The 17,513-nt window shown below is 43.3% G+C and overlaps 2 protein-coding genes across 3 annotated transcripts in view; both read left to right on the top strand.

Annotated features, from left to right (window-relative positions):
• LOC121841779 overlaps positions 1–17,513 on the top strand; it is a 53,425-nt gene that overhangs the window by 16,141 nt on the left and 19,771 nt on the right. The window contains exons 1-2 of one of the 2 annotated variants that reach the window (XM_042311885.1): positions 14,653–15,166; positions 15,614–15,744. The exons of the other annotated variant lie outside the window; for it this stretch is intronic. Of the exons in view, the coding sequence (XP_042167819.1) occupies positions 14,884–15,166; positions 15,614–15,744 (414 nt within the window). The 5' untranslated portion in view covers positions 14,653–14,883. Of the gene's footprint in view, positions 1–14,652; positions 15,167–15,613; positions 15,745–17,513 lie in introns of those variants that run through there. 2 annotated transcript variants of the gene reach the window in all.
• Positions 7,641–10,265, top strand: LOC112231627 (zinc finger protein 112-like). The gene is made up of 3 exons (XM_024398318.2): positions 7,641–8,141; positions 8,508–8,638; positions 8,846–10,265. Exons 1-3 carry the CDS (start codon positions 7,853–7,855, stop codon positions 9,989–9,991), a joined length of 1,566 nt encoding a protein of 521 aa, XP_024254086.2. The 5' UTR covers positions 7,641–7,852; the 3' UTR covers positions 9,992–10,265.

A 17,513-nucleotide genomic window follows, 5' to 3' on the forward strand; every position in this document is an offset into this window, starting at 1 on the left:
CTTCCTGAGCTGTATGACGGCTGTGTGGTCCCATGGTGTTTATACTTGCGTACTATTGTTTGTACAGATGGACTTGGTACCTTCAGGCGTTTGGAAATTGCTCCCAAGGATGAACCAGGCTTGTGGTGGTCTACAATTTTTTGGCTCATTTATTTTGATTTTCCCATGATGTCAAGCAAAGCGGCCCTGAGTTTGAAGGTAGGCCTTGAAATACATCCACAGGTACACCTCCAATTGACTCAAATTATGTCAATTAGCCTATCAGAAGCTTCTAAAGCCATGACATCATTTTCTGGATATTTCCAAGCTGTTTAAAGGCACCGTCAACTTAATGTATGTAAACCCACTGGAATTGTGATACAATGAATTATAAGTGAAATAATCTGTCTGTAAACAATTGTTGGAAAATGACTTGTGTCGTGCAAAAAGTAGATGCCCTCACCGACTTACCAAAATTATAGTTTGTTGAGAAGAAACTTGTGGAGTGGTTGAAAAACGAGTTTTAAAGACTCCAACATAAGTGTATGTAATCTTTCGACTTCAACTGTATATACAGTGGGGCAAAAAAGTATTTAGTCAGCCACCAATTGTGCAAGTTCTCCCACTTAAAAAGATGAGAGAGGCCTGTAATTTTCATCATAGGTACACTTCAACTATGATGGACAAAATGAGGGAAAAAAAATCCAGAAAATCACATTGTAGGATTTTTAATGAATTTATTTGCAAATTATGGTGGAAAATAAGTATTTGGTCACCTACAAACAAGCAAGATTTCTGGCTCTCACAGACCTGTAACTTCTTCTTTAAGAGTCTCCTCTGTCCTCCACTCGTTACCTGTATTAATGGCACCTGTTTGAACTTGTTATCAGTATAAAAGACACCTGTCCACAACCTCAAACAGTCACACTCCAAACTCCACTATGGCCAAGACCAAAGAGTTGTCAAAGGACACCAGAAACAAAATTGTAGACCTGCACCAGGCTGGGAAGACTGAATCTGCAATAGGTAAGCAGCTTGGTTTGAAGAAATCAACTGTGGGAGCAATTATTAGGAAATGGAAGACATACAAGACCACTGATAATCTCCCTCGATCTGGGGCTCCACGCAAGATCTCACCTCGTGGGGTCAAAATGATCACAAGAACAGTGAGCAAAAATCCCAGAACCACACGGGGGGACCTAGTGAATGACCTGCAGAGAGCTGGGACCAAAGTAACAAAGCCTACCATCTGCAAGGGCATTGAAGATGAAATGTGGCTGGGTCTTTCAGCATGACAATGATCCCAAACACACCGCCCGGGCAACGAAGGAGTGGCTTCGTAAGAAGCATTTCAAGGTCCTGGAGTGGCCTAGCCAGTCTCCAGATCTCAACCCCATAGAAAATCTTTGGAGGGAGTTGAAAGTCCGTGTTGCCCAGCAACAGCCCCAAAACATCACTGCTCTAGAGGAGATCTGCATGGGGGAATGGGCCAAAATACCAGCAACAGTGTGTGAAAACCTTGTGAAGACTTACAGAAAACGTTTGACCTCTGTCATTGCCAACAAAGGGTATATAACAAAGTATTGACATAAACTTTTGTTATTGACCAAATACTTATTTTCCACCATAATTTGCAAATAAATTCATAAAAAATCCTACAATGTGATTTCCTGGATTTTTTTTCTAATTTTGTCTGTCATAGTTGAAGTGTACAATGATGAAAATTACAGGCCTCTCTCATCTTTTTAAGTGGGGGAGAACTTGCACAATTGGTGGCTGACAAAATACGTTTTTGCCCCACTGTATGTATATATATATATATATATATATATATATATATATATACTGCTCAAAAAATAAAGGGAACACTAAAATAACACATCCTAGATCTGAATGAATTAAATATTATTTTATTAAATACTTTTTTCTTTACATAGTTGAATGTACTGACAACAAAATCACACAAAAATTATCAATGGAAATCAAATGTATCAACCCATGGAGGTCTGGATTTGGAGTCACACTCAAAATTAAAGTGGAAAGCCACACTACAGGCGGATCCAACTTTGATGTAATGTCCTTAAAACAAGTCAAAATGAGGCTCAGTAGTGTGTGTGGCCTCCACGTGCCTGTATGACCTCCCTACAATGCCTGGACATGCTCCTGATGAGGTGGCGGATGGTCTCCTGAGGGCTCTCCTCCCAGACCTGGACTAAAGCATCCGCCAACTCCTGGACAGTCTGTGGTGCAACGTGGCGTTGGTGGATGGAGCGAGACATGATGTCCCAGATGTGCTCAATTGGATTCAGGTCTGGGGAACGGGTGGGCCAGTCCATAGCATCAATGCCTTCCTCTTGCAGGAACTGCTGACACACTCCAGCCACATGAGGTCTAGCATTGTCTTGCATTAGGAGGAACCCAGGGCCAACCGCACCAGCATATGGTCTCACAAGGGGTCTGAGGACCTCATCTCGGTACCTGATGGCAGTCAGGCTACCTCTGGTGAGCACATGGAGGGCTGTGCGGCCCCCCAAAGAAATGCCACCCCACACCATGACTGACCCACCGCCAAACCGGTCATGCTGGAGGATGTTGCAGGCAGCAGAAGGTTCTCCACAGCGTCTCCAGACTGTCACGTCTGTCACATGTGCTCAGTGTGAACCTGCTTTCATCTGTGAAGAGCACAGGGCACCCGTGGTGAATTTGCCAATCTTGGTGTTCTCTGGCAAATGCCAAACGTCCTGCACGGTGTTGGGCTGTAAGCACAACCCCCACCTGTGGATTCCGGGCCCTCATACCACCCTCATGGAGGCTGTTTCTGACCGTTTGAGCAGACACATGCACATTTGTGGCCTGCTGGAGGTAATTTTGCAGGGCTCTGGCAGTGCTCCTCCTTGCACAAAGGCGGAGGTAGCGGTCCTGCTGCTGGGTTGTTGCCCTCCTACGGCCTCCTCCACGTCTCCTGATGTACTGGCCTGTCTCCTGGTAGCGCCTCCATGCTCTGGACACTACGCTGACAGACACAGCAAACCTTCTTGCCACATCTCGCATTGATGTGCCATCCTGGGTGAGCTGCACCACCTGAGCCACTTGTGTGGGTTGTAGACTCCGTCTCATGCTACCACTAGAGTGAAAGCACCGCCAGCATTCAAAAGTAACCAAAACATCAGCCAGGAAGCATAGGAACTGAGAAGTGGTCTGTGGTCCCCACCTGTAGAACCACTCCTTTATTGGGGGGTGTCTTGCTAAATGCCTATAATTTTCACCTGTTGTCTATTTTATTTGCACAACGGCATGTGAAATTTATTGTCCATCAGTGTTGCTAAGTGGACAGTTTGATTTCACAGAAGTGTGATTGACTTGGAGTTACATTGTGTTGTTTAAGTGTTCCCTTTATTTTTTTGAACAGTGTATATATACACAGTACCAGTCGAAGTTTGAAAACACCTACTCATTCAAGGGTTTTTCTTTATTTGTACTGTTTTCTACATTGTAGAATAACAGTGAAGACATCAAAACTATGAAATAACACATATGGAAACATGTAGTAAACAGAAAAGTGTTAAACAAATCAAAATATATTTTATATTTGAGATTCTTCAAAGTAGCTACCCTTTGCCTTGATGGCAGCTTTGCACACTCTTGGCATTCTCTCAACCAGCTTCATGAGGTAGTCACCTGGAATGCATTTCAATTAACAGGTGTTCCTTGTTAATTTTTTGAATTTCTTTCCTTCTTAATGCTTTTGAGCCAATCAGTTGTGTTTTGACAAGGTAGGGCTGGTATAGAGAAGATAGCCCTATTTGGTAAAAGACCAAGTCCATATTATGGCAAAAACAGCTCAAATAAGTAAAGAGCAATGACAGTTCATCATTACTTTTAGACATGAAGTCAGTCAATCAGGAACATTTCAAGAACTTTAAAAGTTTATTCAAGTGCAGTCGCAAAAACCATAAAGGCACCATGATGAAACTGGCTCTCATGAGGACCGCTACAGGAAAGGAAGATCCCTTCAGGAGTCTCCACAATGGGGAGAAATCATAGCAGTGTGGTTTGAGCTTTGAGATGCTGCTGCCTACATACATACTTGAAACCATTGCCCACATTAATAAATGGAACACTAGTCACTTTAATAATGGCACTTTAATAATGTTTACGTATCTTGCATTACTACTGTTCAAAAGTTTGGGGTCACTTAGAAATGTCCTTGTTTGAAAGAAAATGTTAAAAAATTGTCCATTAAAATAACATCACATTGGTCAGAAATACAGTGTAGACATTGTTAATGTTGTAAATGACTATTGTAGCTGGAAATGGCAGATTTTTTATGGAATATCTACATATGCGTACAGAGGCCCATTCTCAGCAAACATCACTCCTGTGTTCCAATGGAATGTTGTGTTAGCTAATCCAAGTTTATCATTTTAAAAGACTAATTGATTATTAGAAAAACCTTTTGCAATTATGTTAACACAGCTGAAAACTGTTGTCCTGATTAAAGAAGCAATAAAACTGGCCTTCTTTAGACTAGTTGAGTATCTGGAGCATCAGCATTTGTGGGTTCGATTACAGACTCAAATTAGTCAGAAACAAAGAGCTTTCTTCTGAAACGCGTCAGTCTATTCTTGTTCTGAGAAATTCCATGCGAGAAATTGCCAAGAAACTGAAGATCTTGTACAATGCTGTGTACTACTCCCTTCACAGAACAGCACAAACTGGCTCTAAATAGAATAGAAAGAGGAGTGGGAGGCCCCGGAGTACAACTGAGCAAGAGGACAAGTACATTAGAGTGTCTAGTTTGAGAAACAGATGCCTCACAAGTCCTCAACTGGCAGAATCATGAAATAGTACCCGCAAAACACCAGCCTCAATGTCAACAGTGAAGAGGCGACTCCGTGATGCTGGCCTTCTAGGCAGAGTTGCAAAGAAAAAGTCATATCTCAGACTGGCCAATAAAAAGAAAAGATTAAGATGGGCAAAATAACACAGACACTGGACAGAGGAAGATTGAAAAAAAGTGTTATGGACAGACTAATCTATGTTTGAGGTGTTCATATCACAAAGACCATTTGTGAGATGCAGAAAAAATGTAAAGATGCTGGAGGAGTGCTTGACACCATCTGTCAAGCATGGTGGAGGCAATGTGATGGTCTGGGGGTGCTTTGGTGGTAGTAAAGTGGGAGATTTGTATGGGGTAAAAGGGATCTTGAAGAAGGAAGGCTATCACTCCATTTTGCAATGCCATGCCATACCCTGTGGAGAGCACTTAATTGGAGCCAATTTCCTTCTGCAACAGGACAATGACCCAAAGCACAGCTCCAAACTATGCAATAACTATTTAGGGAAGAAGCAGCCAGCTGGTATTCTGTCTATAATGGAGTGGCCAGCACAGTCCCGGATCTCAACCCTATTGAGCTGTTGTGGGAGCAGCTTGACTGTATGGTACGTAAGAAGTGCCATCAAGCCAATCCAATTTGTGGGAGGTGCTTCAGGAAGCATATATTTATATATTCTTATTCCATTCCTTTACTTTGTGTGTATTAGGTATTTGTTGTGGAATTGTTAGACATTACTTGTTAGATATTGCTGCAGTCGGAACTAGAAGCACAAGTATTTCACTACACTCGCAATATCATCTGCTTACCATGTTTATGTGACCCATACATTTGATTTGATTTACAAAGGGGATATCTGATATTCTTTGGCTGACATATTATAGTTATCATGTGAAGTGTCTTGGGGTAAAAAAGGGTAATTAACCACATACCCCTCATTAACCCTTTGCTAACATGTCATTTGAAACAGGCTTGAGTAAATGTTTTTAGAGAGACGGTCAACTTCGGCTAGAACAAGGACAGTTGAATACTTACCTTACTGAGGTGATGTAGATGGAACAGTCATTCGTGGGTCGTTCCATCTGATTTCAATCACTTTTTAACTGCATCCCTTTTTGATTTGAATGAAGCTTTCTATACATCTTTACACATGGTAGAAGTGGTCAGAAAATGACTTTTTGGACCTGATTGCCAAAACATTTGATAGAGGTGATAGAGGTGCTTAAAATGGATCCATTTTGCATATCCCACCATACCAAAAAAGTCATTGAAATCAAATGGAACGGCCCGCCATTAATTTCTACTCTATTCTTGCTAACACACTGTTCTTTCTAAGCAAGTCTGCACTCAACTTGAAAGATACTGATCATAGGAGATGTTATGTGAATGTAATAAGCAGTACCTATTGAATTTACTGATAGCTTCTTTGTTGAGGAAAAATGGACTTACTATGACTGAGAGATGTGGTTGTCCTACCTAGCTATCTGAAGATGAATGTACTAACTGTAGGTCTCTCTGGATAAGATTATCTGCTAAATGACTCAAATGTACCTTATGATGCCAACCAATAAGATTATTTCTCTTCAGTGTAAAGGGGCGCACCATTTGGTGTGATGCAGACCGGGTGGAGAACGCATGGCTGAAGTGACCCTGTTGGTACTTTAAAGTTCTGATACAGAGTTATTACCTGATAAAGTAATGTTAGGATATGTAAGTTATCCGGTGAGAGCTTTTGTCCTGAACCCCCTACAGTGGGACAAAGGAGTGTGTAGTTTTGATACAGAGTTATTACCTGATAAAGTAATGTTAGAATATGTAAGTTATCCGGTGAGAGCTTTTGTTCTGAACCCTCTACAGTGGGATAAAGGAGTGTGTGTCAATTGTTGGGGTGCCCATGTTGATGGGGATCAGAAATGTCCTGTGCGAGTGAGACAAGTTGAGGTTGCCAGGTATAGAGCAGTGAAGAAAGTGTCATATGCTGAGGAAGTGAGGAAAGTAGAGGATGGAGGGCTAAGGGTGAGGGAGCCTGAGAGGATTCCTGTGAGTAGTAAGCCAGTACAGAGTGACCCCAACAGTTTGTGCTTTAGTAAAGTTGGCTTCTTGGTGTTTATTGCTATGGTCATTAATTGTACAGCAAAGACGTAACGGAAATCCCCGAAGATTGATTTTGTAGTAGCAGCTGCAGGGAAGTTTTTGGGTGTCAGAGATGTTAGTGCAGAAGAACTTCAGGGAATTTTGAGAGAAAGGGTTCCATCCACCCAGGCCCGTGAACAAAATGTGTATTTAACACTCTGACCTGTGAAGGGCAGCATAAGGCAACAAAGTATCCAGTCAGAAGGTGTTGTTTGCTGAGGCAGTGAAGATGGGTCAAGCGTGAGGGATCCTAAGAGGCTCCCGTTGAGTAGTAGACTTTTGCCAGAACAGAGCGATAGGCCTACGAACGAAAGGTACGGTTGGCTTTTCAATGTTCAATTCCATGGTTATCAACTGTACCGCAGGAATGGAATGTAAATTACAGAAAATAGGTGTTGTGGTGGCAGCTGCAGAGAAGTGCTTGGGATTAGGATAATTTACTACAGAAGAGTTACACGGTGTGTTGAATGGTAGTGTTCTGTCCTCTCAGGCTGTCTGCGTGGTGTAGGGTCAGATAGGGTCAACATAGTGGAATGGGAGGTGGGTTTTTAATGAATGTTGGGTTAGTTGGCAAGGTTTTTCCTTTGAACTTTTCCCATTTATACTCCAGTCCAGTTGATGGCGGTAATGCAACGTTAATATTGGATGCCAACCGGAATTAAAAATATGTTGTCTGCCGGAAAACCACACCAAGAAAAAAATCGTAAACGGAAGTGAACTATAATTTCCAAGTTAGCGTTTTATTGTTGTATTTAGACGTTTATTAACACCCTAGAACTCAACATATGTCTAAATTAACTGCACAGCATCACATCCTTACCCAAGTTAGTGTTTAATTGCGTTGGAAACAGGACTTAAATTATAGGTTTTATATAAGTAAAGCTAGCTAGCGGTTAACGCTAACAATGGCTAACTGTATGGTTTTTCACACTCAAATAGCCTCCATTATGGAGGTGCTAGCGAATGCAGCCGTGGCAGACATCTGTAAACTCGTAGACGACGACTATGCAGTGTTTCGTTTGGAAATAACTCAAAGCCAGAAAGAAAACGGGGCACTGAGGAGGAAACTACAGCTACTGGAAATGAAGGTGGCACGGGAGCGCGCAGAGAGGACAATGATGCGAGAGCGCATCGTCCCAGGGAGTACTACGAGTAGTGTCAAGATCTTGGACCGATACAGAGGAATGGCAAGCGGTACATTTAGCATAACATGTACAGTTCCGTACCTGTCGCCACGTTCCCCTCTGCACATGTGTTCAGATGCGTCTTGATCAGTTTTTTGGCTTGAATGCAATAATTCCCCTGATTTATTTATTTAGCTACCTTACGATAGACACAATTTCATATTCTAACCATATTCTTGATTAACTGCATTTCCTATTATTTACTCAATGAAAACAGTATGATGCATGTAACATATTACATCAGTCAATAAATAGTATATCATGAAGTTATGAGAAGTGTTACCTTACATCCTTGCCAATTGTAGACAGTGTCAAAACTGTGAATAGCATTGACAGTAGCTCAAATAACCACCTCTTTTCCTCCAATCACTCTCAGGTGAAGGACATCTCACTGGAGGCCACAGGATCTCTGTGAAGCCAGCAGGACACAATACATGGAGAGATGACCAACCAATCACTGTTGATGAGGGGAGTGGAATCTCAACCCAGCATGTTATCATGATAGAGGTCAGTGTAATAGTGTTGCATTACAAATTACAGTTACTTTGTAAATCAAATGTGGCTCATTTATTTCAGAAAGGCTTCCCTCAGGAATTCACTTGCTTACTTGTACATCATAATTTATCTGCCATAGTGGAGCTTGTGAGACTTCCTCACAACATATTTATAAAATTCTACTCATGTACTGGTAATAACTTCCTCGCTTCTTATCAGTCTGCAGATGCAGAAGCTGCTGGTCCTGGGGTCAAGCTGGAGAGGTCTGAAGGAGAGGATGACCCACGACACAGCAGAGACATCCAGACTGGAGCGCCCCCTGTAGCCACAGATGATTCCACCATTTCCCCAGCGCAGCACAGGACCCGACGTAGCATCACGGAGGTCAGTGGAACGCCGAACACCGTACTCAAGTCAGAGACCGACACAGAGACTTTAATGGGGCTGGGGCAACTGGGCTGTCCTCCTGCTCCCCGCTCTGAGAATTTACTTTACGGTAACCCGAGCCCGGTTCTATCCCATCAGGACTCAGGTGATGCATTACAGACTGGCAATGATCCGTCCTGTTCATACGCTACAGAGACTGAGATGATACCTGGTGACACATCTGTGGACTTAGATACACAGACTAATCCAATGAGAGGTGACTGGAACCGGTACAGTAGTAGTGTATACTCTGAAGGGTGCCTAAATAAGAAACGGGAGGTTATAGTCTTAGATGACATGATTGTGAAAGTGGAGGACGACACTCCTCTGACATGGAATGCAAACGAAACTCACTTAGGAGGACACTCGCAGGGCAACATCAGTGACTTCTTAGACTACAGGGAAAGCTCAGAGACAAATTCAAATGTCGCAACCCACTCCCCTTTACATGCATTCAGGGATCACGACACAGTGTCTACGTCAATGGGGCCTTCCGATTCACATGGCCGCGTCCTTTTCGATCAGGTATTGAACTCAAACGACAGGGCTAGAGCCCAGGCTCAGGGAGGGCGAACCACATCAGGCAATAGTAAAGAGAAACGGTTCCTCTGCATGTTCTGTCACAAAGGCTTCAGTTGCCTCCAGAAGGTGGAGAGTCACCAGAGGGTCCACACAGGGGAGAAATCCTTCAGCTGTACCCAGTGTGAGAAGAGGTTCTCCCACCAGCACCACCTGAAGAGGCACCAGAGGGTCCACACAGGGGAGAAACCCTACAGCTGCCCCCAGTGTGAGAAGAGGTTCTCCCGCCAGGACCAGCTGAAGATGCACCTGAAGGTCCACACGGGAGAAAGGCCATTCGCCTGTACACACTGCGGGAAAAGGTTCTCAGAGAGGAGCTACCTTAGGACACACCAGCAGAAAAACCATTCCACTCTATAACATAGAAAATAACCATTCCACTCGATAGCTTCTGACATTTAGATCAAACACTGCATTAAAGACAAAGATTCATTTTCATTGTCGCCATCAGAAAAGATTCACAGATGCATTTGGAATAACAAGAGTAACAGATTTCAGTGTTGAATGTTCCTCGGTAGAATATTGCATCCAGACATTGTGATATATACACTGCTCAAAAAAATAAAGGGAACACTAAAATAACACATCCTAGATCTGAATGAATTAAATATTTTTATTAAATACTTTTGTCTTTACACAGTTGAATGTGCTGACAACAAAATCACACAAAAATTATCAATGGAAATCAAATTTATCAACGCATGGAGGTCTGGATTTGGAGTCACACTCAAAATTAAAGTGGAAAACCACACTACAGGCTGATCCAACTTTGATTTAATGTCCTTAAAACAAGTCAAAATGAGGCTCAGTAGTGTGTGTGGCCTCCACGTGCCTGTATGACCTCCCTACAACGCCTGGGCATGCTCCTGATGAGGTGGCTGATGGTCTCCTGAGGGATCTCCTCCCAGACCTGGACTAAAGCATCCGCCAAGTCCTGGACAATCTGTGGTGCAACGTGGCGTTGGTGGATGGAGCGAGACATGATGTGCTCAATTGGATTCAGGTCTGGGGAACGGGCGGGCCAGTCCATAGCATCAATGCCTTCCTCTTGCAGGAACTGCTGACACACTCCAGCCACATGAGGTCTAGCATTATCTTGCATTAGGAGGAACCCAGGACCAACCGCACCAGCATATGGTCAAGGGCTCTGAGGATCTCATCTCGGTACCTAATGGCAGTCAGGCTTCCTCTGGCGAGCACATGGAGGGCTGTGCAGCCCCCCAAAGAAATGCCACCCCACACCATGACTGACCCACCGCCAAACCGGTCATGCTGGAGGATGTTGCAGGCAGCAGAACGTTCTCCACAGCGTCTCCAGACTGTCACGTCTGTCACATGTGCTCAGTGTGAACCTGCTTTCATCTGTGAAGAGCACAGGGCACCAGTGGCGAATTTGCCAATCTTGGTGTTCTCTGGCAAATGCCAAACGTCCTGCACGGTGTTGGGCTGTAAGCACAACCCCCACCTGTGGATTTCGGGCCCTCATACCACCCTCATGGAGGCTGTTTCTGACCGTTTGAGCAGACACATGCACATTTGTGGCCTGCTGGAGGTAATTTTGCAGGGCTCTGGCAGTGCTCCTCCTTGCACAAAGGCGGAGGTAGCGGTCCTGTTGCTGGGTTGTTGCCCTCCTATGGCCTCCTCCACGTCTCCTGATGTACTGGCCTGTCTCCTGGTAGTGCCTCCATGCTCTGGACAGTACACTGACAGACACAGCAAACCTTCTTGCCACATCTCGCATTGATGTGCCATCCTGGATGAGCTGCACTACCTGAGCCACTTGTGTGGGTTGTAGACTCCGTCTCATGCTACCACTAGAGTGAAAGCACCGCCAGCATTCAAAAGTGACCAAAACATCAGCCAGGAAGAATAGGAACTGAGAAGTGGTCTGTGGTCCCCACCTGTAGAACCACTCCTTTATTGGGGGTGTCTTGCTAAATGCCTATAATTTCCACCTGTTGTCTATTCCATTTGCACAATGGCATGTGAAATTTATTGTCCATCAGTGTTGCTTCCTAAGTGGACAGTTTGATTTCACAGAAGTGTGATTGACTTGGAGTTACATTGTGTTGTTTAAGTGTTCCCTTTATTTTTTTGAGCAGTGTATATCACAATGTGACAATGTATATCACAATATATACAAGCCTAAAAAGTCTGTTACATAGTGGGTTTGTACTGTGGAGGATATATAATGTTCATAAATGCCTATTTCATTATTTCCATTCAACTACTTAATTTTTTTCCAAAAACACTTTGAGAAAATGAATGCAGTATCAAGTTTATGCAGACTTTTAGTTGTGACGTGTATATGTGGTTTTCATATTCTGTATTTAAATCATGTTTATGTTTAATAAACATATAATGGGACTTTTCATGAAGACTTTTATTCACCCCTTTGATTTCTTCAAATTTTCTAATAAAGTATGATTAAAATGGATTGAATTGTCTTTTTTTTGTTGTCCCTTTTCGTGGTATCCAATTGGTAGTAGTTAGTCTTGTCTCATCTCTGCAACTCCCGTACGGACTCAGGTGAGACGAAGGTCGAGAGCCGTGTGTCTCCGAAACACAACCCAACCAAGTGGGCATTCTTGACACAATGCCCACTTAACCCGAAAGCCAGCCGCACCAATATGTCGGAGGAAACACCATACACCTGGCAACCGTGTCAGCGTGCACTGCGCTCGGGCCCACCACAGGAGTCGCTAGTGCGCGATGGGACAAGGATATCCCTGCCAGCCAAACCCTCCCCTAACCTGGACGACGCTGGGCCAATTGTGCGCCGCCCCATGGGTCTCCCGGTTGCGGCCGGCTGCGACAGCCTGGACACAAACCCAGAATCTCTAGTTGCACAGCTAGCACTGTGATGCAGTGCCTTAGACCACTGCGCCACTCGGGAGGCTGAATTGTAATTTTTTAGTCAATGATCTACACAACATATGCTGTCAAATTGGAAGAATAATTGTAACATTTTTGAAAGTTTAGTGAAAAATAAAAAAACAAATATACCTTGATTAGATAAGTATTTACAACCCCCCCCGAGTCAGTGATTACAGCTGTGAGTCTTATTGGGTAAGCCTGTAAGAGCTTTGCACACCTGGATTGTTCAATATTTGCCCATTATTATTTTCGAAGTTCTGCAAGCTCTGTCAAAGAGTAGAGGATCATGGCTAGACCGCCATTTAAGTCTTACTGTACATTTCCAAGCAGATTTAATTCAAAACTGTAACTTGCCACTCAGGAACATTCCCTGTCTTCATGGTAACCAACTCCAATGTAGATTTGGCCTTGTGTTGTAGATTATTGTCCTGCTGAAAGGTAAATTCCTCTCCCAGTGTCTGGTGACAAGCAGGTCCCCCTCCCCCAAATTCCTGTGCCTAGCTCCATCCCGTTTCTTTTCATCCTGAAAAACCCTGTTTTTGCCGATGTCCAGCATACCCATACCATGATGCAGTCACCACAACGCTTGAAAATAAGGAGGCGGTTACTCAGTGATGTGTTGGATTTGCCCCAAACGTAAGGCTTTGCGTTTAAGCAAAAAGAGTACTATTACTGTTGTGCCTTGTTGCATACAGGATGCATGTTTTGGAGAAAAATATATATATTTGTATTCTTTTCACCCTGGCAATTTGGTCATTATTGTGGAGTCACTACAATGTTGTTGATCCATCATCAGTTTTCTTCTATCACAGCCATTGAACTCCGTAGCTGTTTTAAAATCACCAATGGCCTCATGGTGACATCCCGGAGCAGTTTCCTTCCTTTCCTGCAGCTCAGTGGAGAAGAACAACTGCATCTTTGATATGTTTGAGTGGTTTAATACATCATCCACAGCATAACCCTTACAAAAAAATATTGCAGTCAGAGTGCAGTATAACTGCAGTATGCTGCAAATACTGCGACCAATATACTTGTTTTTTTACTGCAGTAATTTTGCAATGCAACTGCTGTTAGAGTGCAGTATAACTTAATATAATTAAGTTATTCTTCAATTACTGTGTCCAAAATACCACAGTCAACTGCAGTTATTGCACTTTTACTGTAGTTTCAAAACTGCAAATCTTTTTTTGTACGGAAATTAACTTAAGCATGCTTAATTAAATAGATGTTCAATGTCTGATTTGTTATTGTTACCCATCTACAAACCACGGCCTTTAAGGCTTTTGAAAAGCTCCCTGGTCTTTGTAGTTGAATCTGTGCTTTACTTGACTGAGGGACCTTGCAGATGTATGTATGGGGGACAGCGGAAGGTGTAGTCATTCAAAAATCATGTCAACCCCTGTTATTTAACCAAGTGAGTCTATGTAACTGAGTATGTGATTTGTTAAAAGTCAACTGCCCCTCAGGCCATTTAAAAACAACCATTATTTCTAGTGTCAAAATCTGGGTTTGGCGGATGCCAGGAGAATGCTACCTGCCCCAATGCATAGTGCTAACTGTAACATTTGGTGGAGGTGGGAATAATGGTCTGGGGATGATTTTAATGGTTTGGGCTAGGCCCCTTAGTTCCAGTGAAGGGAAATCTTAACGCTACAGCATACTAGACAATTCTGTGCTTCCAACTTTGTGGCAACAGTTTTTGGAAAGGCCTTTTCCTGTTTCGGCATGATAATGCCCCCATGCACAAAGCGAGGTCGATACCGAAATGGTTTGTCGAGATCGGTGTGGAGGAACTTGACTGGCCTGCAGAGCCCTGACCTCAACACCATCAAACACCTTAGGGATGAATTGGAGGCCTAATTGTCCAACATCAGTGCCTGACTTCACTAATGCACTTGTGGCTGAATGGAAGCAATTCCCTGCAGCAATGTTCCAACATCTAGTGGAAAGCCTTCACAGAAAAGTGGAGGCTGTTATAGATACAACTGGGGACCAATTCCATATTAAAGCCCAAGGTTTTGGAATGAGATGTTCCACGAGCAGGTGTCCAAATACTTTTGGTCATGTAGTGTATTGAAATGTGTAATTCGCACTCTGACCTGAAAAAGGCAGCAATACAGCATCTAGTCTGCTGGAAACGCAAATGAAGAAGAGCGTAAACGGAAGTAAACAATGACCAAGAAGCACTTCCACGTCAGCGTTTTTATTGTTATTTTAGACGTTTATTAACACGAGGGAACTCAAAATATGACTAATTTAACTGCACAGCATCACATACTTACCCGATGTTGTATTTAATTCGCGTTGGTTACAGGACTTGGTTGACAGACGTTATATAGGTAACGCTAGCCAGCTAACGTTAGCTAAAAATAACAATGGCTAACTGTATGGTTTTTCACTCTCAAATAGCCTCCATCATGGAGGTGCTAGCGAATTCAGCCGTGGCAGATATCTGTAAACTCGTAGACGACGACTATGCAGTGTTTCGTTTGGAAATAACTCAAAGCCAGAAAGAAAACAGGGCATTGCGGAGGAAACTTCAGCTAATGGAACTGAAGGTGGCACGGGAGCGCGCAGAAAGGACAATCCGAGAGCGCGCCCTCGCCAGTCGTCCCAGTAGTGTCAAGATCCTCGATCGATACAGAGGAATGGCAAGAGGTACATTTTGCAGAAGGCCGATGCTTCGGGCCCTGTCGCCTGGTTCTCCTCTGCGCGTGTGTGTTCAGATGTGTTGTCCAGAATTTGGTCTTGGACAGTTTTTGGATAGTATGCAATACTTCCCCTTATTACTTACCTATCATCCACAACTTTTTTATTTGAGCTTTGTTTGTTTTACTAGGCAGGCCAATTATGAACAAATTATTCTTGCACAAAGACAAGATCATATTCCAAGTAGATTATTGATTTACTGAATGTCCTATTATCATACTCAAAAAGAATGTGATGCACGGAACATAATCAATCAATAAATAGTATATCAAGAAGTCATAAGAAGTGTTACTTTACATCCTTGCCAATTGTAGACAGTGTCAATAATGTACACCATACAATTGAGCATTGACAGTACATAATTTAACCACCCCTTTTACCCAATCATTTTCTCAGGTGAAGGACATCTCACTGGAGGCCACAGGAGCTTTGCGAAGCCAGCGGGACACAATACATGGAAAGATGACCAACCAATCACTGTTGATGAGGGGAGTGGAACCTCAACCCAGCATGTTATTGTGATAGAGGTTAGTGTAATAGTGTTGCATTAAAAGTTACAGTACATCAAATTTGGCCCGTTTTATTTCAGAAAGGCTCCACATAGCTATTAATTTGCATACATGTACATCCTAATGTATCTGCCATAGGGGAGCTTGTTAAACCTCCTCTTGTCTATTAGCGTCTCATCAGGAACACTAAAAAGTACTTCAACATTTTTCTAAATGATGATATGAAAAATAATTGTCTTTACATTAACAATGATTCATATTTGTGCATATTTAAGTGATATTAAATGTGGATTTAAAACAGAATCTATATATGGTGTTATTTCATGGGGGACTGAGGTCTATATACAGGAACACTTCCTCCTCCACCTACTCTATTGGTCCCAATGCAATACACTGTAGGCCTATAAATTACATATTGGCTTATAGAGAAATAAACTATTCTATGTGCAGAGGTAAAATTCTGGTTGGGAGTACTCAGTATGTTCTGTAGAAACCACCTTCCAATGCCCCAAGTCCTTCTGTTCACCCGATCCAGAATTCCGTACAATCAAGTGCCGGCCATTTTACCTACCAAGAGAATTCTCATCAGTTATAGTCACAGCTGTGTACATTCACCCTCAAGCAGACACCAAGACGGCCATCAAGGAACTTCACTGGACAAAATGCAAACTGAAAACCATACATCCTAAGGCTGCATTTATTGTAGCTTGGGATTTTATCAAAGCAAATTTGAGAACAAGCCTAAATTCTTCCAGCATATTGACTTTGCTACACGCATGCTCAATACCCTCGACCACTGCTATTCTAGTTTCCGTGATGCATACAAAGCCCTCCCCCGCCGTCCCTTTGGCAAATCTGACCACGGCACCATCTTGCTCCTTCCGTCTTATAGGCAGAAACTCAAACAGGATGTACCAGTGACGAGAACCATTCAACGCTGGTCCGACCAATTGGAAGCAACGCTTCAAGTTTGTTTTGATCACGCAGACTGGAATATGTTCCGGTCAGCCTCCGAGAACAACATCGACCTATACGCTGACTCAGTGGGTGCGTTTATAAAAAAGTGCATTGGAGATGTGGTACCCACTGTGACTATTAAAACCTTCCCTAAACAGAAACTGTGGATTGATGGTGGCATTGCACAAAACTGAAAGCGCGATCCACTGCATTTAACCATGGAAAGAGGTCTGGGAATATGTCTGAATATAAACAGTGTAGCTATTCCCTCCGCAAGGCAATCAAACATGTGAAATGCCAGTACAAGGACAAGGTGGAGTCGCAATTCTACGGCTCAGACACAAGACGCATGTGGCAGGGTCTACAGAAAATAACGTACTACAAAAAGAGATCCAAACCACGCCACGAACACCGACGTCACGCTTCCAGACAAACTGGAAGTTGTGACGTCGGTGTCCGTGACGTGTATTATCCGCTTTGAGGATGTTACCGTCGTGGCCCGCTAAAAAGGACTGCCACCCCACCCCCCCGACACGAGTAAAACATTTAAATGTGTTAACCCTCGAAAGGCTGCTGGCCCAGATGGCATACCGAGCCGCGTCTTCAAAGCATTCCCAGACCAGCTGGCTGGTGTGTTCAATCGCTCACAATCCCAGTCTATTGTCCTCACATGCTTAAAGATGGCTAACATTGTTCCAGTACCCAAGAAAGCAAAGATAACTGAACTAAATGACTACCGCCTTGTAGGACTCACTTCTGTCTTCATGAAGTGCTTTGAGAGACTAGTCAAGGATCATATCACCTCCACCTTACCGGCCACCCTAGACCCA

This window comes from Oncorhynchus tshawytscha, linkage group LG34 (assembly GCF_018296145.1).
Source record: "Oncorhynchus tshawytscha isolate Ot180627B linkage group LG34, Otsh_v2.0, whole genome shotgun sequence".
NCBI lineage: Eukaryota > Metazoa > Chordata > Actinopteri > Salmoniformes > Salmonidae > Oncorhynchus > Oncorhynchus tshawytscha.